Raw genomic sequence first — 26,732 nt, 5'->3', positions numbered from 1 at the left:
AAGGTGAAAAATGAAGCTTAGCTGCATAAAAGAGGAAAAAACAGGTTCCGATCAAGCATGGGGATGAGACCGATAAGGTGAGGGCCCAAAATGTGGTCAAAATTGCAAGGGGTACAATTTTAGGACGCTACAATTACTATTAGAAGGGCAACGTTGAAAACCTTGAGCAGCCAATTACTAATCAATCTTGATATACCATGCTCGAGGAGCCTGTTTGAGTCCATAGAGTGCTTTGTTGAGTCTACATACTTGATGTTCTTTGTGGGCAACCTTGAAACTGAGAGGTTGTGTCATGTAGACTTCTTCTTGCAATTCACCGTTGAGGAAGGCACTCTTAACATCCATCTGATGGACTTTCCATCCAAATTGAGCTGCAATAGCGAGAAGAAGACAAATGGTACTCATCTTGGCAGGAGGAGCAAAAGTTTCCTCATAGTCAATGCCCTCTCGTTGTGTGAATCCTCGAGCAACCAATCTGGCCTTTTATTTATTTAAGGTAACATCTGCATGATACTTGACCTTATACACCCATTTGCAACTAATAGGCTTCTTCCCTTGAGGAATATCAGAGAGAACCCAGGTGTTGTTCTTAAGAAGGCTTTGGTATTTTGCATCCATTGCCTGTTCCCACTCTTGAATCCCTTTTGCCTTTGTATAGATCTAAGGCTCATAAATACTATGAATGTTATCCATGAGAGAAAAATTTATTGTAGACTGCTGTTTGCCCTTGTTCTAGGACGATCTTCCCTCAATGAGCTCATCAGGACGAAGATCACTAATGGTCTTAGCCCACCATTTAGGTCGAAGAGTAGAAGTACTAGCATTAGATGCAGGAGGAATAACTGGAACTGGAGGTCGCGACTGAACAAAGAAGATGTGAAATTGCGTTGGGTTGCGTTGAGTAACAAAAAAATGGCGCCACAAAAAAAACGCAACACGATTTTATTAAAAATTGCCTTGAAAATAGAAACACAAGCAGGTTGCGATTGTAGAGGGTTTAGGGCACAACATGTGTAGAGAAAATCGTCGCATAGGCAACCAAAAAAGAAGATCTGACACAGGCCACTGCCCAATAAAAATTCGCTTTTTAGAAAAAAATTCTTTCGAAATTAAAAAACGAACTTTATCCTCCTTCCTACTTTGATACCTGTTACCTATTTTTTTGCTTCTAGCTGAAAAATAGGTTAAGCTATGCTTGTTTTTACAAAATGGAAACAAAGTACATATTACTTTTGCTATATTGCATTCCAGCTACACTAAGGAAGAATGAACTAAAGATTACATTTCAATACTTCTAGTTTGTAACAGCAAAAGAGAGAGACATTTCATCTAAAAAAGGAAGTATTTTAATTGATATTCAAGCATGCGTCCCACACAAAGAGCCGTGAGACTAGCTACATGCATCAGGTGCAAGAAGGAAATACATAGGCATGTATACATGAGTACAAAATAAAAGAGAGCATGCTGAGAGTGGAACCAGTCATTGCCTGAATGACTGGTACGGTTGGAGTAGCCTTGATGTTGCCTTTGTCTTGCTGCTTCGTCCTTGTCTGCATCTGCCTTCCTTCTGGTATTTGCAAAAGAGTTAAATATACAATGAGTTAGAACATTTTGTTCTAAGCAATGGCTGATTACATTCCTAACATGTATACTAACGCATGCATGTATATATAGTCCCTACATGCATCGGGTGCATATAGTCAGCATCATGGAAGATCTCAGAAAAAGCAAATATCAGATCAGAATAAATCAAATGCATCTTATTTCTGACTTGTTTGTTTCATGTGTAGGAACAGGAAAAGATAGCTTGCTGGTCGTAAATTTCACAAATGAGTGGGGGTAAATGAGGTTCCCACAAGGGTTGAGCCCAGCTTATATGAAAGCAACAACAATGTCTCATACAATCAAGTTATATCAGAAACTGATGACAGATGAAGAGCAGCAAATACAAGTATGCAATCACACGATCAATCGATAAGCATAATGATAGCTTTCCTCACTCAAAAGATGTATGCAAGGATGTATTTATGCTAAAGTAATCTCCATTATACAGTAAATGAGCATGTTGCTATTATTTTCAAAGCAAAGGTAGCAGCAGTAATCATGTATGAAGAGTGAGGTTCAACACAAACCTTACAATGAAGATGTAGTCACAATAACATGTAGAATGCAGTCATAGGTGCAGTTTTGAAGCATTAAGGTGGCATCTTCATTCAAAGGTGTGTTGGGACTTTTCAATCACTCAAATCTCAGTGTAGTCAAGATTGCAATAAGGCAAACCCCAGCCTATGCCATGATAAGATTATCACAGTCATGACAAGGTATAAAGTCAGTCACAGGTCTTGCGATAGTGATATTATAAAAAGACAGAGATAGTAGCCCAATGTGTCATCTCAGAAGCCATCCTCATTGAGGAATCAAGGCAAAAATGTTTGATGTTAGTCAAGGATACAGAACAGTAAGATTTATTTATTAATGGTGCCATGTTCAACAACGAGATCTGCCCCAAGGAAAGCAGTTATAATAACAATTACAGAGAGATAGAGTGCAATCAAAGAGGAAATGATTAACTGCAGTCATTCAGGGACTGTTAAAACAGTCAAGTAACAACAACAGTCCAGAAAGAGATCACAAATGACAGCCATGAATCAGAATTCAAAAGTTCAATGGTATCCCTATGATATCAGGGCAACCTTATGAATGCAGTAGGTTTAAATAAGCATGCAACTCCTTTCCAAGTAGCTTTCTAGACATTATTGAGGATCATAACAGAGGTAAAGGCAGTAATAGCAGTAAAGAAGACAGTCGATATATGAAGTTACCAGGGCATTCAAAGGTAGCAGTTTGATCATATGATAGCCTACAGTACACTCAAAGCAACAATCACAGATAGATCTGAAACAAGGTTTCAAAGAGACAGTGAGAGAATGTTTAAAAAAAAAAAAAGAGGAAAGATAAGTAAAGTGCTGTAGTCAATGTGTTCAGATTTTTGGCAAAGCCCAGGATGGTGTAGGGTTTTGGTTTTTTTTAAAATACAGGTCATTAGAGATAAGGAATCTCTAGAATTTAATGGTCATATGGAAAAGGAGGATCTTTTTCAAATATGCTGGTTAAAGTATTGAGATTTTTCTGAAAAAGATTTTTGGTTTTTCGGCACATAGTGTCTTATAGGGAGATGCATATATAGAGGCGGATCAGATAGGAATTCCCCTTGAAATACACAACAGTATGCAAAGAAAAACCCACGACCTGTAGGAGGTGTACAATAGCAATATACATCCATGTAAACGCAGTTACAAACTCAAGCACAAGTTCATATCCATGAGCATTTCGTGCAGATTGAACAGAGAAGCAAAAAGGAGGAATTTACAACTTTTTTCACTTTTTCAGTCATTATAATTGTTTTAAGCCAAATTGCTATGCGTGGAGCAGGAAGATCTTACCTATGGTGGCAAGAGTAATGGCGACATGAAGGCTGTCTGAAAAATTCATTCAAACCCTCAGCAAAATCCCCATGGCAGTGCCCAAATCACGCAGTAAATTGACGAAGATCAAATCGAGCTTACAAAATCTTCGAAAATTTTCCAGATTTTCAAACACAGTGGCACCCAACACATAGCAAAACATCAAAAAAATGTTCTTCGACTCGGCAGGAAATCTTTTCCAAACTTTCAAATCTCCAAACCCCATGGCGGCGTTGCATCTTTATTCCGCAATAGTAGGAGGTTAAAATGTCGAATGCCAAAAGAGAAGAGAAAATGAATCATTTTTAGGGTTTCTCTTCCCTAAAATGCATTTCGAGTTAACAAAGGCATTGTTTGTTTTCGTTTTTATTTTTCTTTCTCCTCTCTAATAGCCTCGTGAAAATGCCTTAGGGGGTCGTTAAAATGACCTATATGATCCCTTGTAAGATTTATTAAGTGACCTATAAATGTCACTTAATAATTTATTTTTAATAAAATTAATATTTATTAAGTGACATTTATAGGTCACTTAATAAATTTTCTTTTTTTATGAGGAGTCTAAGCATAGGTTTTATATATTTGAATGAGATAATATTAATTAAAATAATCTAAAATTTATCATTAAATGAAACATTTGTTTTGTTTTAATTTTACACCTAAAAATCAAAATACTATTAAATGGAGTAAAAATAACATTTATTAAAGTGATAAATTTAAGTCACTTTATTAAAATTATTTTTTCTCATTACATTTATAGTATTTTAATTTTAAAATGTAAACATAAAGCAAAACAAATATTTAATTACATGATAAATTTTAGATCACTTTATGAGATATTATCTTTTTCATTTATTGAGCAGGTCAAAGAGATATTTTTTGCATTAATGAAGGCTTGTTGGCTTGTCAGGTGATATTTTGGGGTCATTTATGGCGCTTTTAAGAGCTTTTATGGTTGCAACATGGGTTGGCTTGACTTTTGGCCCAGGTTTTCCCCTTTCAGACCTGTTTCAGGTCTTTCAAAAGTGGGTTTTTTGGTTTTGCTCGCCCAAGAGAAGGTGGATTATTTTATTCATTATCTGGTTTTTGGAAAGCATATATACTGTAGGACTTCACTTTTTCAAGGGTTCTGACCTTTTGCTTCTTGCAAACTGTATTTTTTTTGAGTTCTCTCTGCAGAAAGGAAGGAGTTTGTAACCAGTTTTTAGAAATTTTTTTGATAAGCTTTGTAACACCTTTTGACAGTAATACATATTTTGCCTTCTCAGATTTCTTGTTTTTGTGTGCTTAGTGCTAATGCAGTTTCAAGTGATGTCTTTTATCCTCGTGATTGTGTTGCAGCTAGCACCTTTATGCAGGAGTTTTTCTAATTAGTTGCAGGTCATAGGTTGTGCCAGTTGTAAGAGTAACCTCAGTTTGTGAGAAAACATCTTTTCTCCTGCTGAGATTATTATTTTTACAGCCTTCTTATGAAGTGTTGATGCAGAGGTTATGAATTTTCTGAGTTGTGCAAGGTTTCTTTTATTACTGGTTATTTCGTGTGTTAATCAGTTTGTCTAGTTTTTCAGGTATTCTTTTTGGTGTATCACCTTAGGGTTAGATTTTAGTTTCATATGTCCTCCTCCTCACTCTTTTCTCTGAAGAAATTGTTAGTTTAGGTGAAGATTTTGAAAAGAACCAGCTTTCTCTGGAGGTCCACTTTAGTTTTAGGTTACCCACAACCTTGAAGTGTTTCCATGTTTCAATAGGCAGCTGAAGTTCACAACTTTAGCAAAGGGTGCGGGCTTCATTGATAACAATACCATATTACAAGAAGTAATTGGTATAAATTGAATTGTATTAACAGAATGATCAATCGATCATTGAATAGAATTACAACAACGATGTTCTAAAAAGAAACAGTCGTAAATAGAAACAAACTAAATATTACTTAATTGACCATTAATAAATAATAAATATTATTCTAATAAAAACTATTCCCATCGACATCTTTGACACTTCTACTTACTGGATCAAAACGGTTTTCACCGCAAGCACGAACTCAGGATTCTGAATTGACATGGGAAAGGTAGCAACCTGATGTATACCACTATTGATAGTGGGTTCCATCAAATAGTAATTCAGAGGGTTCTCAACACTTTTGAGGAACTCGTCCAGGTCTACGTGACCAATTTCCGTATCTCTGATATGCACAATGTTAGAAGCCACTGAAGACTGTGGGAAGGTAGGATGAGGATCTTGCTTTTTAAATTTCATCTTTTTCTGTCTTGGAGAAGGTAAAGTCCTGTAGTATTTGTGACTGTAACATGTTTGAGAAAAACCTTCAAATTAGCCCCAAACATCTTCATGAAAAACATCTTCAAGAATGGTGAAAAGATCTTGTCTTCAAAAGTTCTTCATAGATAAAATTTTCTTCTTCATACTTAGAAAATTTCTAAGTAACCAATTGTATCACATATTTTTACACTTAGAAAAAAATTTCCAGGTGTAGGTGTTAATCGGGTCTATGGACCTAATTTGCACCTAGGGTAGAACTCATGGGATGCATGGTGCTAATCGGGTCTACAGACCCGATTGACACCTTACAAGGGTAAGCCGATTCAAGTGTACATCGATTCTAAGTGTAAGTTGATTCTAAGTGTAAGTTGGGTCCTTGGGCCCAACATACACATTGAAGATTGGGGAAGAGCTTGTGTAAGTCGGTTCCATGGACTTGACTTATACCTAAGATAGGTTACAAGTGATGGTGTAAAAACAAAGATAGTGTCACTCGGGTTCATAGGCCCGAACGACAACATTTGGTGTAGTTTGGGTATGTGGACCCAAATGGCACCAAAGGCATCATTCAACATTGCAAGCAAAGGGCTTAGTGTCGTTTGGGTTTGCAGGCCCGAACGACACCAATGTTGGTGAACTTCGGGTCTACAGACCCAAACGACACCAATATAATGGTCTCTTTAAAAGCCAAGTGACTACGAACATGTTGTTGCTTGGGTCTTCGGATCCGAGAAACACCATGTTACAGAGTAACACTGGGCGGGAGATAAAACACAAAAACAAACCCTAAAAGACAAAGAAAAAGGAAAATAAAATCTAACATTCCTGGAATGGTAATGGCGAGGGTGAGGACCTTGAGAAGGTCTTGAACACGGATTAGGGCCGAAAATACAAAAAAGACAGGGCAAAATAACAATAACAACTGATAAAAGATGATTAAAAGACTAAAGAGTGTTAAAATAGTATTAATATCTATTCTATAATGGTCATCTTCTATTCTTAGTGGTCATCTTAGTTGGCGACTTATTTAGCTATTTAGCTTTTTAGTTGACCTGTTTAGCTTTTTTAGTGCGTTAAGTGAAACTATTGCTTCTTTTTTAAAGACACATAGTTAACTTTTTATTAATAATTTTTTATCTAAGCTTTATTTAGCTTTTAAATGACTTGTTTAGCTTTTTTAGTGCGTTAAGTGAAACTATTGCTTCTTTTTTAAAGACACATAGTTAGCTTTTTATTATTTATTTTTTTCTAAGCTTTATTTAGCTTTTTAGTATTCACTTAAACGACTAGTTCTTAATTTAGAACGTCATCTTGTAATCTCTATGTATATGGTATTATTTATTTTTTTCTAAGCTTTATTTAGCTTTTTAGTTTTCACTTAAATGACTAGTTCTTAATTTGGAACGTCATCTTGTAATCTCTATATATATGGTTGTATATCGTTGAATAGATTATCCGATTATTTTGAGCAATCAATTTTTCATGGTATCAGAGCGGGTCGATGGAATTTTTTAAGATCTAGCGAATTTTTTAATAAAAATTCAATAGCCCTTTTACCTGGAATTTATTTCCTGAAATTTTTAATCAATTTTTTTATGAAAAAAATTGTTGGTTTGTTTGGGTGAAGTTTTCAAAAAATTATCTGGGTTTTTCAGAACAATTGTTTTTTTTAACTGATTTTTTTGGAAAAAAATCCATATTTTTTTCTGCAGATTATTATTTTCTGTTTTTTTTAAAAAAAAATTTCAGGGTTCAGATTTGTAGAAATTTTAATTTTTGGGTTTTTAGCAAACCTCGAAACTTGCGCATTGGGATTCATGCCAAGAATTCCACTCCAGGGTTTCAGATTTTTGTGCAGCTGCTTCTATTCTGATTTTTTAATCAAATTCTTCTGTCTCGTGCCTTCACTAGGTTGACCTCGTTCAACCTTGGTTTTTCGTAATGGCATCTTTGACCAACATCATGTTGGAACACAGTAAAAAATTCAATAGCTGCAACAACACCTAGAAACAATGCTTGATGACGATATTTGAATATCGTTGCCTTGATCAGATTGATTTAGGCCAGACCTCTCGTTCTACAGGTCCCATGGTTTTCACATTTTTTTCCTCAATAATTGTTTGCAGGGTTTATAATTTTTTCTTAAAAATGATCATTTGTAATCCACAAAGTTTGCATGGGATTTCTAGGTTTTCATGATTTTTTCCTCAAAAATTGTTTGCTAGTTTCTTCGATTTTTTCCTCAAAAATCATCTGTAATATGTGAAGTTCGCGTGGGATTTTGTGATTCCGGAAGTTCACAGGGTTTGACGGTTTTTTTCCTCAAAAATCATGCTTTGTTGCAGTTAGTTTTGGGTCACACTGCTAGGGCGAACATCTGCAACCGTGGTATCTTGCTGTCTGTTTTGGAGTTGTTGGAGCAATCAGTGCTTAATACTCTTCTGCAAAAGTGTTTGCCGATTTTTCCTCAAAATCATGGTTTCAGGCTTAAGTAATTCGCGTATGCCAGATCTCTGATTCGCGTGTGAGGGCTACATTATCTTGGATGGCTTTTGGTACTCTTGGTCATTTACATTCTGCAGATCCTGGGAGGGTCTCCGTAGCATCAGAGTGTTCTTTGCATTTGTGATCAAAACACCTGCAGTGTCTTCTGTAGGGTATTGAGTACGATGACCATTAGGGAGGGTGTTAAAATAATATTAATATCTATTGTATAATGGTCATCTTCTATTCTTAGTGGTCATCTTAGTTGTCGACTTACATTAATATCTATTCTATAATGGTCATCTTCTATTCTTAGTGGTCATCTTAGTTGTCGACTTATTTAGCCATTTATCTTTTTAGTTGGCTTGTTTAGCTTTTTTAGTGTGTTAAGTGAAACTATTGCTTCTTTATTAAAGACGCATAATTAGCTTTTTATTATTTATTTTTTTCTAAGCTTTATTTAGCTTTTTAGTTTTCACTTAAACGACTAGTTCTTAATTTAGAACGTCATCTTATAATCTCTATATATACGGTTGTATATCATTGAATAGATTATCCGATTATTTTGAGCAATCAATTTTTCAAAGAGTTTGTTTTAAAAACAAACACAAATTCATTAAATTCGAAGGTATCGACAATAAATGATGTAAATCGAGTCCATGGACCCAATTTGCATTCTTATGTGCATTTCGAGTCTATGGACCTGATTTACACCTAAGAAACACTAGTAGGTGCAGGATCGGGTCTAGAACCTGATTCGACACTTAGATAAAAATAAAACTAACTTAAAAAGAAATAAGACTAAGACCTTTGAAAGGAAAACTTAAACGGGAAAGACTTAAAAGATCAAAGTAATAGAGAGATTTTGGACGAAAATCACCTCTATTAATATACGTAGAGTATGTAGACCACGATTGGTCAAAAATTGTGGGGGGTTATCATACTTTTTCAGATTTGGAGGCCAAATCTGAAAGCATGATAACAGGGTGAAGAGAAATAAACTCTAATCTTGGTGTGAGGAGACTATACGCAGATAAAGTCTTGACCAATTTTGTTTTCATCATTAATATATTTAACATTATCCTGGAAATCTGCTCGGGCTTGGCATGAAGGATATAGGTAGGCAACAGACCGAGACTTTATGGAATTGATTCATGCTTGACCTAGACATGGGTTAAGGTATTTAGGGAGTAGAGAAAGGCGATTTGAGTAAGTTTATTATCAACGATGAATAGTGGGTATCTCTTGGCTGCAGTTCATTCCTCTCATTGAAGTAAGATTGTGGCTGATTGTCTGAGCATATTGCATCGTGTGGTAGAATTGAATGAGCAATCACTGTGATGGGTGAGTTGACCGACAGTTTGTAGCCATCCTGGGCAGGGTTTATGTTATCTTGGGGCCATGAGTGAGGCTTGAACCTCCTTGTTGCTGCTTGATTCGGAATATCTGGTGATTCAATTTGCTTATAGGACATGGAAGATAGATATGCTGGTGAATGCCTGGAGCTGGTTGCATACTGGTGAATTAGCTAGGACCGTATTTTGTGTCACCAAGTTGAATGTATGCTGGAGATGAGAAATTCGGTGAGTGACTCACAATCTCGATTTGCTGTAAGTTATATCAAGTTTAGAAAATCAAAGCTTTTCTCTGTAATTTCTGAGATAGTATTCTTAATAAGTAAAAACATTCTTATTCGTGTTCATGTATGCTGCATTCTTCATATATTTTATGTATTGCCTTGCAAAGAAATCTGAAATCAATTCTGTTAAAAAATACGTAGACATTGGAATAAAAATTCAGAAACCTATACGTTCAACTTATAAGGAAAAAGTCGGGACAGGAAAAGAAAATGTTTGGACAGATTTGAGTAAGGTTTCTTACAAAAACATAAACTTTATCCATTTTACTTGATTTCCAGTGACATTTTTACATACAGAGGAAAAGTTTTTTGAGGTCTGAATTCAGTTATGAAGATGGAAAAACGATTGCATGTTTACTGGTTTGGGTATGGGGGTGCAGGTATGAGTATCAGAACCTGGTGCAATTTTCTTATTTTTTCTTCCCTTGGCCATTGGTGTATATATATATATATATATATATATATATATGTTCAGAATTATAAATTATAAGAACAGCGATACTCATAATTGCCAATAAACAGTATATTTAAATACCTCATATTTGTTAGAATTGAGGTGCCATCTACCTTGTAAATCCCATGTCATATTGCATGGTTCCGACATCCTTGGAAAGTGTCGAAAGGCACTTAGGATGTATTGGAAAAATATTTTGTAATATTTATTCTCACTATTGTTTGTAATACATTCATAAGGGGTGATGGGTTTCCACTAGCGGCAGTAAAGTTGTGCTGTGAACACAATTATTTAATATTGTTTTACCCACATGTGGATGCCTTGAATGGGATAATTAATGACATGTGGAGTGGAGAAATGAGTGACATTTGGGCTTCTCCAAGTGGGTGCTTGGAAGATTCAACAAGTGTTTCCTGGTATTCTGTCATTTTATTGTATTTAATGTAATGTTTATCTACCATGTTTGGGTGCCCAAGTTGGAGGGAAAGTATTGGAGCCAAAACTGGTGTCCTTTTGACTCTTGTGGAGGAAATCCAAGGGTTTGGGACAATTGGAATGAAGAGCCTTCTTTGGATGCCTTGTTTGGTGTTTTGGAGCAATTGTCATTTTATATAAACAACTATTTGGATGTAGAATTGAGGAGGAACAGTTGAATATTACTCTGCAGTAACAAGGACAGGTGGGAAGCATAAGGAGGTTATTCATATGTACACAAGTGCTGCCATGTTGGAGGCAACAAGGAGATTGGAAGTGAATGTATTTTAATCACATTTATTTGATAATGCATACTTGACCTCTCTTCTTGGTGGAGTTTTTTTCTCACAAGGGTTTCTCTACATAAATCTTGTGTTATGTGATGCTCTTACGTTGTTAATTTGTGCCTCATTGCTGCTATCTTATGGTGATATTATGTATGATTTATTGCTGTTACAAGTTCACATAAGACGGTGTTAATAAGCATGTTATGTAGGCTGATTTTTTAGAATCATAAAGAAGAAGGATCTAATCATGGCAATTCCACATTAAGGCAACTTAATTTTCAGTTGTTCATGTTGTAGTTGTCCAAGCCTTGTACCTCATCATTTGAATATTTTTTGGATAGAGATTGATTCACAACCTTTAGTATTAGAACCTGTATATTTGTCAACAATATTCATAATTTGCAAAAATGAAAATACTCATGTCTCAAAAGCATCATGCTCCAAAATTGAAAGTTACACTCCTTACATGGATGTGATTATGAGCAATATTTTAGGATAAAAGATGGTCCACTTAACTTCATATTTCTTTAGTGTAAATTGTTGTGATTTCCAAAAGTTCCCTAGTATAGAGGAGCTAAAGTCAAGAAAGATGTAATATTCTGGATTGAATATTTTATGTAATTTGATTTATATATAATGACCAGCTCTTAATCACTGATTATACAGCTCAGTTGGGGTTGAATGCATGTCTTTGAGTGGTTAGATTCCTGAAATAAATCTGCCGTGAAGTTGCTGAAAATCTCTTTGGAATATCATGAGACCATCGTTAGGTCCATCATTAAACCTTCAACTTGTTTAGACCCTTCAAAATTTAATGAACTGTAGACTTAAGTTATGGCACCCACAATTGGTAACGCTAGGGAGAATATGAATTGTTGCACTTGAATAATATCCATGAAACCTCTTTGGTATTTCATGATTTTCTGGAATATATCTCATTTTTTTGGGAAGAGTTTTTGGTTAAAAAATGCATTTTTTAAAAGGAATTTTAAAAAATGTTTTCTTGGTCTGACTGCTTGTGGGTATGCAGAGGTCCTTTTGAGTACACCCAGGGTACTGCCTGGGTTACCAGGAAGGAAAGCAACTAGAAAAGGACTGGTACTAGGACCAAACCCACACACGAACCAGTTTCAAAATAGGACCTGGTAATATAGTTTTTCACAAATATCAGTCACATATTTGCTGTTGAGGGTACATTTTAAAGTACTTACGGAGGTGACATATTTTCAATTAGTCTGAAATCATGTTTTTCAGTGGGCATGTTTTTAAATACAATGAAAATTAGGGCACACGATGACCACATTAGGGTAGTGGCAGTTGTTCTACAGTCATGAGTGGGCACTGTTGACTTGCAAAAAACTGGTTTCTGCTGAGTGGCGAGTTTGGGTGTGAGTTGCTTGTTTTCTAGAAAATCTCATGAATACTTGCCTAGTCTGTGAGTATTTAGTAAGTTTTAAAAGTATGGGCCAAACCACTGGCAAAATAGAAATTCAGTTGTTCTGGAGTGAACAAGTTAAAAGGTTCAGTACCTAATAATATATTGATATCTTCTATTGCAATCTAAAATATTTATGACATAACTCATGAAGTAGGCAATTGCATCTTCAAGATAATAGTATAACTATAAATACCCAGTCCAATGCTAAATAAAGATGTCAGAATAAGTCGGTCATAAAGGAAGAAATTTGCTACTGGGATTGTAATGTCCCCTACTAGGCTTAGACATAATCAATCTATTTCAATATACTTATGATTCAAACAAAATATATTAGGAGACATTTCCACCTTAACCCGAATTCAGTCGGTGATACTCCATTGCCCAACCAATTAACTATTATAAATAATTTGTTCATCTATCCTACATTCATAATTCTTAATGCAAGTGTCAAACCAATTATGATGTCCTAACATGAAAACATTTCCTTTGATAGTAGTACAAGGATTATACATATAAACATATCCTCCTTATCGTCTTTTATCTTATGGACTCTTTCTGATTTACAATCTAATAACATTATTTATAATATTGTTATTTCATCATTTACTACATATATATTACTTATTCTGATTTGAGTATATACACATAAATTAATTAAATAAATAATATAACCAATTACTGATATCTTTTCTAATTATTTTTTTATAAATCATTAATATTACTGCTTTCAAACCTAATTTATTAATATAGTAAGTAGCTGCTAAAGGCAGACAGATCTGACAGTGTCAGATATGGTCTGCCACTGTTATGAATATTGCAGTTTAGTATTATTGTTAAATTCTGCATAAAACATTATCAGTTTTATATATTAAGCATTCATATTATATACATTCCTATGTATACCACCCAAGACAAGGATGTTACTGCGTATAATTAATAAGTAATAACGGTACTGATCTCCTCTCCCCGTAATCTTCCCCTAAATAGTTAATCCCGTCCCCCGTTCCACCCCCCTGCTGTGGACGATTTCAGTGACTTCTTATATCTTGCCAGAGAAAGGGTTGCATCGCTCCAAACAGATCGCATCTCCCTATAATATAAACAAATCGCATCCTCTACAAAATGATTTGGGGTTAATGATACAGTTTTTCTTTCCTTTGGGGAGTCTTATTAGGATCACAATATATACGCGATGCTTAAATAGGCTTCTTATTAGTCATTGTCTATTCTATTGTATTTTAATAGTATTGTTATTATTTATTATTGATTGTGTAAATTATATGTGTATTATTTAAATAAATAAATGGTGTTTACACTTAAGAATATGTAAATTATGTTTATGATTTATAATATAATATTAATTTATTTTATTTGAATATTTCAAGATTTAATTAGTAATAAATATTAATTAAATAATAATATTTAATATATAAATAAATCTCAAATAGTCATTCTTTGGTAATTATTATATTAATTAATAATAATTGTTTTATTTAGGATATATATATATATCGATCAAGGAGGGGACATGATAGTCCGCCCTTCCCAAAATTGCTTGTCCTCCAGCAATCGACAATTTTCTCAAACTGAGTCATATACATATGTATATATAATGACATGAAGCATCTACATAGGGTATGAAGTAATACACACGAAGTCTGGTAGATACAAGCAAGGCTTGAAGCATATATGGAAGTCTTGAAGCATAAACATAAGTAATGCATGTAGCAATATTCACAAATACATATAAGATCTGAAGCGTAAAGCATGTATATGAAACATATATAGAGTAAACACTCTATGCACAAACCCAATACATCAAGCATACACGAATACATAAGGTGTAAATCCAAAACATATAAGGCAAGAAGCATCTACATAAAACATGGAGTATACATGAATATACACACGGTGTGATTATACACATGGATATACACAAGGCGTGAAACATATGTGTAATGTAAGTGAATACAACAAAGGCATGCAACATACAAGCGAAATACATGTAATGCATGAATCATATAGTGCATACGCATAAGTACACTTAAGTTGTGAAGCACATGAAGCATGCACATAAATTCTCTTAAGTCTCAAAGTATATATGTGAGTGTATGTGGTTATGAGAGAGACACTTACGTAGACAAGCATGCACTAGATTGGATGTAAAGCATACACGATACATACACTTAGAAAATGCACATGGGGTCAGCATTCTGAAAACACATCAATCCGGAAGCATTCGAGAAAGGCATATAAAATGCACATGGAATAACACATTGAAAGCATATCAATCATAATGCAAAGCATATTCAAGACATAAAGCATACATTAGGGAGCTGTGGGTGACACAGTCATGCTAAAAAATGTGACAAACATAAAGCATACGGTAGGGAGCTGTGGGTGACACAGTCATGCTAAAAAATATGACAAACATGGAGCAACGCATAGTTATACATACAAGTATGCATGTACACATATAAAACATACAATGGGGCCAACACAGTAAACATATAAATATCCACAAATTATGAAATATATACTTTTAAGAGAAACATACATAAGGCATGCAAATACACTTAAAGCATGAAGCAATTCACTTAAATACATGTCAGACATGTAGCACAAATCCATAAGTATATACATGAAGTATGAAACAGCACACATGTAAACATAGGGTAATATACATAAGGCACGAAGCATAGATGTAAGGCATGGAGCATTCACATAAAACACCAAGTAATATATAGGACATGTAAGGCTTGAAGCAATATACACAGATATACGTAAAACATGAAGCAAGGCACATAAGGCAGTAAAGCATGAATAATACATATGAATACACGGAAAATCATGAATCATGAAGTATACAGAGGAATACCTGTAAGGCATGAATCATGCACATAAGTACATTTAAGACCAAGTCATACATGTGGAAAACATATTAGGTAGAAAACCAACATGTCGTTTATGAAGCATGGATAACAAATATGCATGAAGTATAGACATGAATATGCATAAGGAATGAGTCATTCACATATCATACATGTAAACAATGAAGTAGTACACAAGCATACATGAGAAACGCACTTATGGAATGGACATGCTGAAGACACATCAGTCATGAGGCATACATAAAGACACAAGGCATACATGCTGAAAAACTTATTAGACATGAAGCAATTTTTTGAATACACGTAGTATATATATACCAAGAATACAAGGAACATACATTAGAAAGGTGTATAATGTAATTATACCGAAAACATGACAACATTAAGAATCCCCAAGTAAGTTTAACCATTTAAGACATCATAATGCCAACATTCTCAAAGCAAATAGAAATAGAAATAGAAATTAACATCATGATGGAGTTCAACTTAAAAACCTTACTACTAATGTAAGTTTGGAAAGGATTATGATCTTGAATAGGGCGCTTTGATACCTTAGCGTGACGACTCCCTCAGGGTTTTTGGATCCAAGCCTAGGCCTAATTTTGGGACGACACCCTGAAGGTCTTACATGGGTCGCTGATCTCTACCCATCTTGGGATAGACGCCCGATGGTTTTACACAGGCCTTTCCCTATTCATTCATACAACCTTCCGACTACATTCATATTAAGGATTAACAATTTGTTTCTGTCTTGTGTAATTGTTCTATCTTGTTCATTTGCTAGTTACGGATAAGAGTTGGTATCATCAAGAATAAATAGTTCTGGATTCCTAACCTTAAGATATATGAATTCCCATGACTTCTTCATAAGTCGTGACTCTAATAAGAAACGCATCTTTATGTAGAGGCGTCTTCTATCAGTGATTAGTTATTAATGTAATCGGTGGGAGTAAATTACATTAGCAACTTTATGTATAAACAGTGATTTCCATGATAAACATGTGATCATCGATTACCATTTTGATCTTAGACTTCCTTAATATAAGTACTGCCTTAATGTATGGTTTATTTAAAGGATGGGAAAGCAGCCAGATCTGACATGTGTCAGATCTTGTCTGCCACTATATTGTTATATATTGTTTATTAATGTTTTATTAGTCTTATTAGTTATTGTTGCCTTGTCAATATTACATTATGATTACCATGTAAATAAGAATATTAATATTATGTAATATTTAATGAATATGTATTATTAATGTAAATGTGTGTAATAATCCATTTATTATGTTTATGGAACTGATTACATAATACTATAGAGTTTCAGTCATAAACTCATATAATTAAATAACTGATACGTAAGTATATTCAGATATCAATCACTATTAAATAACTGATACGTAAGTATATTCAGATAGCAATTTACAATCATTTATCAATAAAAACACAAAGTATATATATGAACATACAAGGCATACACGAAGTATACACATGAATGTACGAAGACACAAAGCATACACGAAGTATACACATAGATATTTGCAAACACGAAGCATAGACGTGAATACATGTATTGTCAGATTTCTTCTTATTGACTAGAGTGATTCAATGATTCATCTTTGCCCTGCAGGATGGCAGGATCAACGCTCTGATACCACTTGTAATGTCCCCTACTAGGCTTAGACATAATCAATCTATTTCAATATACTTATGACTCAAACAAAATATATTAGGAGACATTTCCACCTTAACCGGAATTCAGTCGGTGATACTCCATTGCCCAACCAATTAACTATTATAAATAATTTGTTCATCTATCCTACATTCATAATTCTTAATGCAAGTGTCAAACCAATTATGATGTCCTAACATGAAAACATTTCCTTTGATAGTAGTACAAGGATTATACATATAAACATATCCTCCTTATCGTCTTCTATCTTATGGACTATTTCTGATTTACAATCTAATAACATAAATACATATATATATATCAAACATTATTGTTATTTCATCATTTGCTACATATATATTACTTATTCTGATTTGAGTATATACACATAAATTAATTAAATAAATAATATAACCAATTACTGATATCTTTTCTAATTATTTTTTTATAAATCATTAATATTACTGCTTTCAAACCTAATTTATTAATATAGTAAGTAGCTGCTAAAGGCAGACAGATCTGACACAGACAGATCAGATCTGATAGTGTCAGATCTGGTCTGCCACTGTTATGAATATTGCAGTGTAGTATTATTGTTAAATTCTGCATAAAACATTATCAGTTTTATATATTAAGCATTCTTACTATATACATTCCTATGTATACCACCCAAGACAAGGATGTTACTGCGTTTAATTAATAACGGTACTGATCTCCTCTCTCCATAATCTTCCCCTAAATAGTTAATCCCGTCCCTCGTTCCACCCCCCTGCTGTGGATGATTTCAGGGACTTCTTATATCTTGCCAGAGAAAAGGGTGCATCGTTCCAAACAGTTCCAAACAGATCGCATCTCCCTATAATATAAACAAATCACATCCTCTACAAAATGATTTGGGGTTAATGATACAGTTTTTCTTTCCTTTGGGGAGTCTTATTAGGGTCACAATATATACGTGATGCTTAAATAGGCTTCTTATTAGTCATTTTCTATTCGATTGTATTTTAATAGTATTGTTATTATTTATTATTGATTGTGTAAATTATATGTGTATTATTTTAAATAAATAAATGGTGTTTACACTTAAGAATATGTATATTATGTTTATGATTTATAATATATAAATATGTTTATAATATAATATTAATTTATTTTATTTGAATATTTCAAGATTTAATTAGTAATAAATATTAATTAAATAAAAATATTTAATATATAAATAAATCTCAAATAGTCATTCTTTGGTAATTATTATATTAATTAATAATAATTGTTTTATATATATATATATATATATATATATCTCGATCAAGGAGGGGACATGACAGGGATCATAGAGTAGGGAAGTCCACATGCATAACATGAATCAACCACTTTGTTCGTATTTGAGTTGATGAATATCAAAGCCAATTTAACCACTTTGTTTGTATTTGACTTGATGAATATCAAAGCCAATTCAACCACTTTTGTTCATACACATAGGACTACCCTTAGGGATGGATGGGGTTTTTTGTAAGATGGGTTGACAAAAGTTTAGATGATACAGCTAAAAGTCTCTGAAGCTGTCATGGCAAATGAATCAAAATTTTCGTATAGAGTTATTGAGAAGATGTTTCATGCTTTTTGTCTATGGAAACTGGATTTTGTCTTGTCATTTAATATTATGTCTGGTGTTTACAAATGAAGGACTACTTAGGTTGTTACATCATGCACTGTTTTGTAATGTCCCTACTTTGAAATACAATTTAATGATAAATGATAATAATAAAATTAAACTTAAAATATTAAAGAAATATAATTAAATTTTAATTAAGTTAATGAATGGTCAAAGGCATGAAATTAAAAGTTGCGACTCCTTCAAACATGAGATATAAAAGGGAGAAGATAACCTCATTTGAGGGAAGATAATTTGGGAATCAGAAGTGAAGATGTGATTTAAATAAGAAGTGCAGATCTGATTGTGAAAGGTTGTGTCCTTTTCAAAGGGCAGAAGTAATGAAGAGTTGCACTCTTCCAAAGGGTGCTAATGGTGAAAGGGCGTGTCTCTTGCCAAAGGGCATCCATAATGAAGAGGTGTGACCTCTCCTTCACATTGAGAGATATGAAGGAAAGGAATCAAAAGCATCCAGTGACATCACCATCGATCAGATCAGATCAGAACTGTTATTAAGTTACCGGAATTGGCAGCCTCCTAGTAGGGGACATTACACGTTTCTCTTTCAAGTATAACTATCAATGGGATTGATATATTTGTCATAAGGTTGGTTGACAGAAGGTTAAAAGAGACAGCTGGAAGTGTCTTAATTTGCATGGGTAATGATTGAAATTTTCTTTAAGAGTTATTAAAAAAGAAAAAAATTGTATTAATGTTCGCAGGTGACCAAAATTGGTCAATGTGATTTAGAAATAAAGCTGGAAGCAATAGCAAGAGGGAGCCAACAAGAGGCTCCAGAGAAGCTACAAACTGAAATATAACCAAAACCAAAACAATAACTGGTATCTGAAAGCCATCTGATGAACAAAAAGGAGGGTTCAACCTGGGAGGGGTGGGGCGGGGTGTATGAGAAAAGAAAGTATGTGAGATCTCCAATATGACTAAAAATAGTCTATAAAATGTCCAAGTATCCAAGAGAAAGGAGTTGTCACCAAAGAATTGAGCCAAGGACACTGGATTGCTAGAATTGGTGAACTGGGTTTAATCTGTATCAGTAGAAGAGGAACCAAAACACTTGCTGATAACTATGAAGGCACTGATACAAATTCTGATGATTATCATGTCATTATGTTTTTTTATTTGTGGGCACTGAGTTTCGATCTTGTCATTTAATATCATGTAGGCTTATGAGAAAGTCGTCTGTGTTTCTATAAACTGAAGACCACTTATGCTGTTACATCATGCTGCATTGCCTTTTTGAGCTTTGTTGTAATGTAAGGTTATCTTTGCTATGCTACTCTATGTTTTATTAAAACTACCTGACTTGACATTTAATATCATGCATTCCTATGAGGAAGTTATGTATTTTATAAACTGAGGACCACTTATGCTGTTACATCATGTGGTGTTGCCTTTTTGAGATTTGTTATTAATCTCAGATTATAACTGCCAGGCTTCTTTATATTCTCTTCTTCCATCAGAGTTGTTAAATCTGGGCAAGGAACAGAAGCTGACAGCAATTAGATTGATGGATTTTGTTAAATGGGTATGTACTAAGTTAGAATTTGATGAGGCTTAATATGGTCATGCAATTGATTTGTTGTATGGCATCTAAATTTATGACTTCTAGACCATACCATGAGTCATGAATTGGACAATTCCTTTGCAATCATGTTGTTTGCAGTTTCAAAATGCTTTTCATGTCCAGTCTCCTGATGAAGGCACTTCTCAGCCTGAAGAAAGAACAACATTGATTGCCAAATTGTGTCACGCTATAGAAATTCGTGCTGGGACCAGAGAAGAGGTGATCTTATTTATTTCATTGACTTTGGTCAAGCTAGTTTGATTCTGGTGACCTTTTGGTTATGTATAATGAGCTATTTAGTTTAAGATTGAAAATCCATGCTCTTTTGTTTAATGGCTTAAGGATGTTCTTTCCTTTTGAAAAATGAATAAAGATTAAGAGAAGTTAACTTATTATTCTTTTTGGCTGTGTTTCTCACCTCAAGTGAGCATTAGTAATAATTCAATGCAAATTTCCATTCTGTAATTCTCTGGTTGTTTCTGATGAGGTAGATGTTTTTTTTCAGGTGGCCGCCTTATTCGTGGCACTTTTAAGAGCTTTAGGTCTGACCACTCGGTGTGTACCATACATTAAACTATTGTATTTTTAGTTAAATATGTGTGCATGTCTAGTTGTTGCAGTGTATTTTTGTGATTTATTTTAAATATGCATTAAAAAAAGTTGAAATGAGAGAGAGAGAATGGGATGCTTGTGAACTTTATTTTTCAAAAACATGTAGGTATTGAAAATATGACACTTAAATCACTACTTATTCTTCAAATCACAAGTAAAAACTAGCAATGACATGCACAGTTTCCTTTACGTTGCCAAATCACCAATATAAACTTGAAGTTCGTAAGAGCAGAAAGCCTTCAATGGGAATTGAAAATCTGTGTGCTAAATCAACCTTCTGTAGTATTCTATCCATAATTGTGGAAAGAGAATAAAGAGTGCCTGGACTTTTACAAAACTACCTACAAGATTGCATTCAAAGATGTTGGCATAAATGAGGTAGGGATGTTTCTATGAAGAGAGAAGAGGTCAGTTTAAAAGTGCACACAATTGGGATTATGTTTATGAGGTAACTCACATTCCTTAAGGGAGCAATGGAAATTGCTTTTATAACTCCTTTATTTCCTCACAAGATGCATGTAAATGTGAAAGGGAGTTATTTTTGGAAAATCAAAAGAATTGTAACAGACAACTCATGGCACATTTCTTTTTAATGTGTATCTGATAAATAAATGATCATGTGTGATTTTATGGAATAACTATGCTAGAAAAAAAGAAATAGGACACAGGGGGTCTTATATAGTAGGACACATAGGGTCTAACATAAGACACAGAGGTTAAATTCCTAACAAATATTTACTTGATCTTCAAACCTGTTGGTGGAAACATATGATTCTTGTGGGATTGAAAATACTTAGCCCCATATTTATAACTTAAAACATGTTATGTTTACACTGAAAGAAACATACATCTTTTGTGGTCAAATTGAGCGAAATCTTTCTTTAACAGCTTTTTAATGCTTGCCTGATCTCTCTTTTTTAGCTGTTCAACTGGCACTATTGAATTCCTTTATTAATTGGCTATAGGTAATGATTTTTCATTGTAGTGATTCTTTTGAACTGGTTGTTTGACATGACTTGTTGGTGACTGCATGGCGCTCAAAGGCACCACTTATTCTCCTTATGGACTGGTAGTTTGGACACTGCATCTTCTCTATGCTGTGGCTTATATTCTGTTGGAGCAGTTCATTTTGCTTCTCTTTTTATTTATAATTTTATAAAATAATGGGTTTTTATTGTACTTGGAACTTTCATCTAAACCATGAGCTAAGAAAGCTGCATAATAAAATAAAACAATAATACCTTGATTGATTAGGCTCGGCTGTTTACATGGATGAACCTATGTGAAATGGTGTCAATCATCATTCCTAATCCTAATTTCCTACTATAGCCCACACGACCAATTACTATTGATTTTAACCCAACCTAATCAGTAGCTGAATAATCACATGCAGCCTGTGCTCAGGAAGACAAAATCAAATAACAATGCACTAGTCCATGGCAGCAGACAGCCCTATCACAGATAAACCGATAAGATCTCAACCTACTGACTGAAGTGGGATTCTCACTAAACAAGGATGCTGTCCCTTACCAAAGGCAGCCATCAACTGACCTTGATATGGCTATGAAGCTAGATGGTTGAGCTCCCGATTTGAGCATTGTGATGGCCACTAGAAAGCATTGTTCCTACATAAGATTTCAAAATCACAAGAAAACAATCATTCAAGATACAAACTTTTGCATGAATCGGCATTCAAGGTATAGTTCATAGTACAATCAAAACTGGGAACCTCTTCCAGCTTTGATCATACAAATCCAGGTGTTACACAAAAATTCCAGCAAGGGAATGGTCCGCGCTACTATCTTCTTCTGGTACATGGAGTTGAGTGGACTAGTCTGTGCTTAGAGGAATAAACAGCACATTGTGGGGGAGGTATCCTTGGAATTGCACATCACTTGATTCGCCCCTATGTTGGCCATGAAGACTGCTGGACTTTTTAGCTTCATAATAGCAATTGGATAAGTGAACAGATTCAAATCTAGGAAGTAGCCTAAGCACTTCTACAATATTTTCTAAGCACCAATTGATTAAACAATTGTATTACTATTCTTATTGTTCATAACTTCATAGTCCTTATAATTAGAAGGGAGTCTCATTTGATTTCCAATGGATAAAGTTCTTTGCCAGTGCTTGCATAAGCCCCAGAATAATTGCATTGGTTTTTGCCTCATTGTTGGTGAATATTGGAAATGTTCAGCATATGCCCATAGCAGGTCTCCCTTCTGATAATTTGAAAAGATCCACTGCTTGTTTCGAACCAGGATTTTCCCTGGAAGCTTTGTCCAAATTAAACTCAATATACCACTGTCTTAGGTAGAAGATGCTGTATTACTAGTTCATTGCTACTACCGTTGGCTGTACTTATAAATTTTATTCCCCTATTTTCATCAGTGGACATTGATTTAATTTCTCTCTTTTATTTTGGAAGACAGCTTGATTTGAAACTTATTCTAGTGCTTTCTGTTTATTTATAGTACCTAACCAAGGTCCTAGACATTTGAATATCAGGTATGTTTCAGTCCTTGATGTTGCCCCTCTAAAACCAGATGGCGAATCTTTGGAGGCATCTGCAGATTGGAATTCAGAATCAGATTCTGAAGATGGACAGAACTTGCTTCATATGAATACCACCAAAACAACAATAGCTAGTCTAGGGCAAGTTCTTTCTAGGTGTCGCTATCAGGGTTACACTCAAAATATGGCAGTCAGTGATGCAGATCCAAAATCCCATGTAAGAAGAGGCCGTGGAAGTAAGAGAGGCAGTGAAAACAGGGATTCCATACCAGGGAAAATAACATCAGAAACAACCTTCTCACAAGGTCAATTTGCAGATGGAGAGCAGAAGGAAAAAGGTACACAGAATGAAAATCCTCTGGCAATCAACAGTGAAGGGCAGGGAAAAGTTATCAAAAGAAAAGGAGACTTGGAATTTGAGATGGAGTTGGCAATGGCTCTAGCAGCGACAGCTACAGAAACACCAAAAAAGTCTAAGAGGGAAGACGATATGGTTTCTAATGATATACCTGGGAGGGCGCAGACAGACATGTTCACATCAACAAGCGAGAAGGGACACGAAAATAGAAAACCTAGATTTTCTAGTCAGAAGAAAAGCACTGCAGTATGGTCTAGAAAACTGGTACCATGTTTCCACTGGGCAGAAGTCTATTGTGAAGGTGAAACTTTGTCAGGAAGATGGGTGCATGTTGATGCTGCTAGTGGAGTTATTGATGGGGAGAAAAAAGTGGAAGAAGCTGCTGCTTCTTGGAAAAGGCCTCTACGTTATGTGCTTGCATTTGCTGGAAATGGTGCCAAAGATGTGACACGCAGGTTTAGTTCTAACTTTTCTCTTATGATATCATGGACAATTTGGTCTGAATATGTATGATTGTTATGGCTTGAGGACCCCAGGAAATTCAAACACTTTTGTGGTAAAACTGATGTTATTTAATCATAATTTTTTTTGCTAAACATAGTGATCAAATAGGTGGTATTACAATTCTTGATTTCCATTTAGTATCACTCATTTTTCTGACATTTAAGTTTTGAATTTCTATTCAATGACAGTTCCTTAGCTTTGCTTTAAAAGATCACCTCAAAATTTGTTCTAGGGGTTTTCAAGTGTTTATTCTTACAACTTTCAGTTTATAGTCACTGTTCTGAACATTTATATTTCAGTGTATTTGCATACAGAAATTATTAGTTTGTTTGTAAGCTTTCCACAGTGATGATAATACATAGTCTGGATGCACTCAGTTATAGTTTTTTACACAATAATAATGTTGTAATATGCATTTATTCTATGTCAAAATTTTATGGTGTATATATGAATTCACAACCATAAACGATGGCATTGGAATGATATATAAGTCTTGCTGTCTTCTGGCTGATAGGGGAGATTGTGAGAAATTCAATTGCATGGTGTGTGGTCTGTTAAAAAGTTAAAAGCTGTATTTGGAGGAAGAGCGGAACTATGCTCATTGCATAATTCCATAATATATGGTTTATTCTAATGCAATTTGTATAAAATTTACTATCTGCAGAAAGAATATTGCAAGTGTACCCATGGTATTGTACAGAACTTTTAATTAGTGGCTCAAATCCGTACAAGAGTTTGTGACGAAAATCAAATAATGTGCATAGAGTATCAGTATGTTGGTTTGGGGGAGGACTGTCTAATGCTGCTTACAGTGATGGTTGAATCGGATTATTATTCTTCATTTTCCTTATGCCACAATTTAATAGGTGCATGGCACATTGCACTGCATCTTGAGTTGTTTGTTTACTATGTGTCAGAGGGAGACCATGGTTAATGATTTCATCCACATATTTGGAAATGAAGAGTCATGACAGTGTTTAGTCATACAGGAACTTGGTGGATAAACTATCGTGTATGTTGCATTCTATGCACACACGAGCCCAAGTATTAGCCCAAAACTTGCTAAATCAAAATGTCAATTGATGAACTTGGAGGATAAACTATGGCATACAGAAGCCTAAGCATTAGCCCAAAGCTTGCAAAATCAAAATGTCAATTTCCAGGCAAGGCAATGATTCAACCAGAATTATGAATGCTACCTCATCACCAAACAAAAGATACAATGAACTATTATGGAAGAGTTAGTGAAGCAGTACTTCAGGCTTGGATAAGATTAATCGAACTTTAATTTCAATTGTATGCTTTTGTTGAGTATGGTAAGTGCTCATGGAAGCATTGCATTTCAATCCACATCAAAATAGTTGTGAAATAACATAGAGACTGAACTTGAAGAACATAAAATAATTATACAGGACTCTCCAAGTGTTTGGCCAGTTCTCCTAGTCCGAGTCTGAGCAGGTCCATATGACTTTTTGGTGAGTCAATTGTGTTTTAAATAGAGTTTTTGTTAACCTTTTGTTGAATCTAAGTCAGTCAAATATCAGGCTGCTGAGTCTGAATCTGTTGACAGTTCCCAGGAAACCTCTTAAAACCTGGGAATACATTAAAATAACCATGACAAATAGATTTATACACCAAAAAGAGCAAGTAGAAGGACTTAATTAATCGTGGATGTTCAATCAAGTAGGAAATTGTAAGGAATATAGCATGCAAGCAAGAATTTTCATAAATGGATTGGCAAACATGCTCAGGAAATATCAAATGTGTCAATTAATAAATGCCCTAAAATCATGTAGAAGAATCAGGAGGAACAGTTGAATCGGTTGTTCCAGAAAATCCTCAATCATAGCTTTAAAAATGGAAAGTGTTAAACAAAAATGAGTTAAAATCCCTTTAAGAAAATGATCACGTTAGAACGATCCGACCAATAGACCAAATATAAACAACTTCAAAAGAAACCAATGGAAGAAATACAGAATTAAAGAAGTACAGGGGACCTAATTGTGAAATTTTGACGAGTACTGTTCCAAAAACAAGCAAGAAAACCAAGAACAAAGCTAGTGTTCCATGGGGAGCGGTCCTCACCCCTAGGTGCTATTTCCCTATTTAAAGATTGCTCCCAGGATTTTAAGGGAATTTCCAGTTGTCCCTTTTTTCTCATTCCTGTATAAAAGAGTACTCAATGGAGCCCTACATAAAGCAAACACAACCTTATGTAGCCTTGTTGGCCCAGACATCAAAGACTTCATTAGTGTAACCGTGTTGTCTCCAGCCATAATCAAGTTGCCAGAATAACAAGTTATATGTAGCTGTCTTTGAAATCATTTGTGTGGATTAGAGTTAGCCTAGAAATTCTTATGTATTCTAATAAGAGAGTGTCAATATTCTCTTTGTTATGTGGGAGGGATCTTGCCCAGCAAGTGGATAATTC

General features: G+C 34.5%; 1 protein-coding gene across 2 annotated transcripts in view; it reads left to right on the top strand.

The window, feature by feature from the left end:
* Positions 1-26,732, top strand: part of LOC131048442 (DNA repair protein RAD4) — a 200,108-nt gene that overhangs the window by 98,134 nt on the left and 75,242 nt on the right. For both annotated transcript variants that reach the window (XM_057982395.2, XM_057982396.2), the window contains exons 6-9: positions 20,182-20,274; positions 20,413-20,532; positions 20,819-20,868; positions 23,434-24,252. In XM_057982395.2, coding sequence (XP_057838378.2) covers positions 20,182-20,274; positions 20,413-20,532; positions 20,819-20,868; positions 23,434-24,252 — 1,082 coding nt within the window. The remainder of the gene's footprint in view (positions 1-20,181; positions 20,275-20,412; positions 20,533-20,818; positions 20,869-23,433; positions 24,253-26,732) is intronic.

This window comes from Cryptomeria japonica, chromosome 8, assembly GCF_030272615.1.
Source record: "Cryptomeria japonica chromosome 8, Sugi_1.0, whole genome shotgun sequence".
Lineage (NCBI taxonomy): Eukaryota > Viridiplantae > Streptophyta > Pinopsida > Cupressales > Cupressaceae > Cryptomeria > Cryptomeria japonica.
The sequence above is the reverse complement of the archived record's forward strand: the minus strand, read 5'-3'. Positions and strand labels throughout refer to the sequence as shown.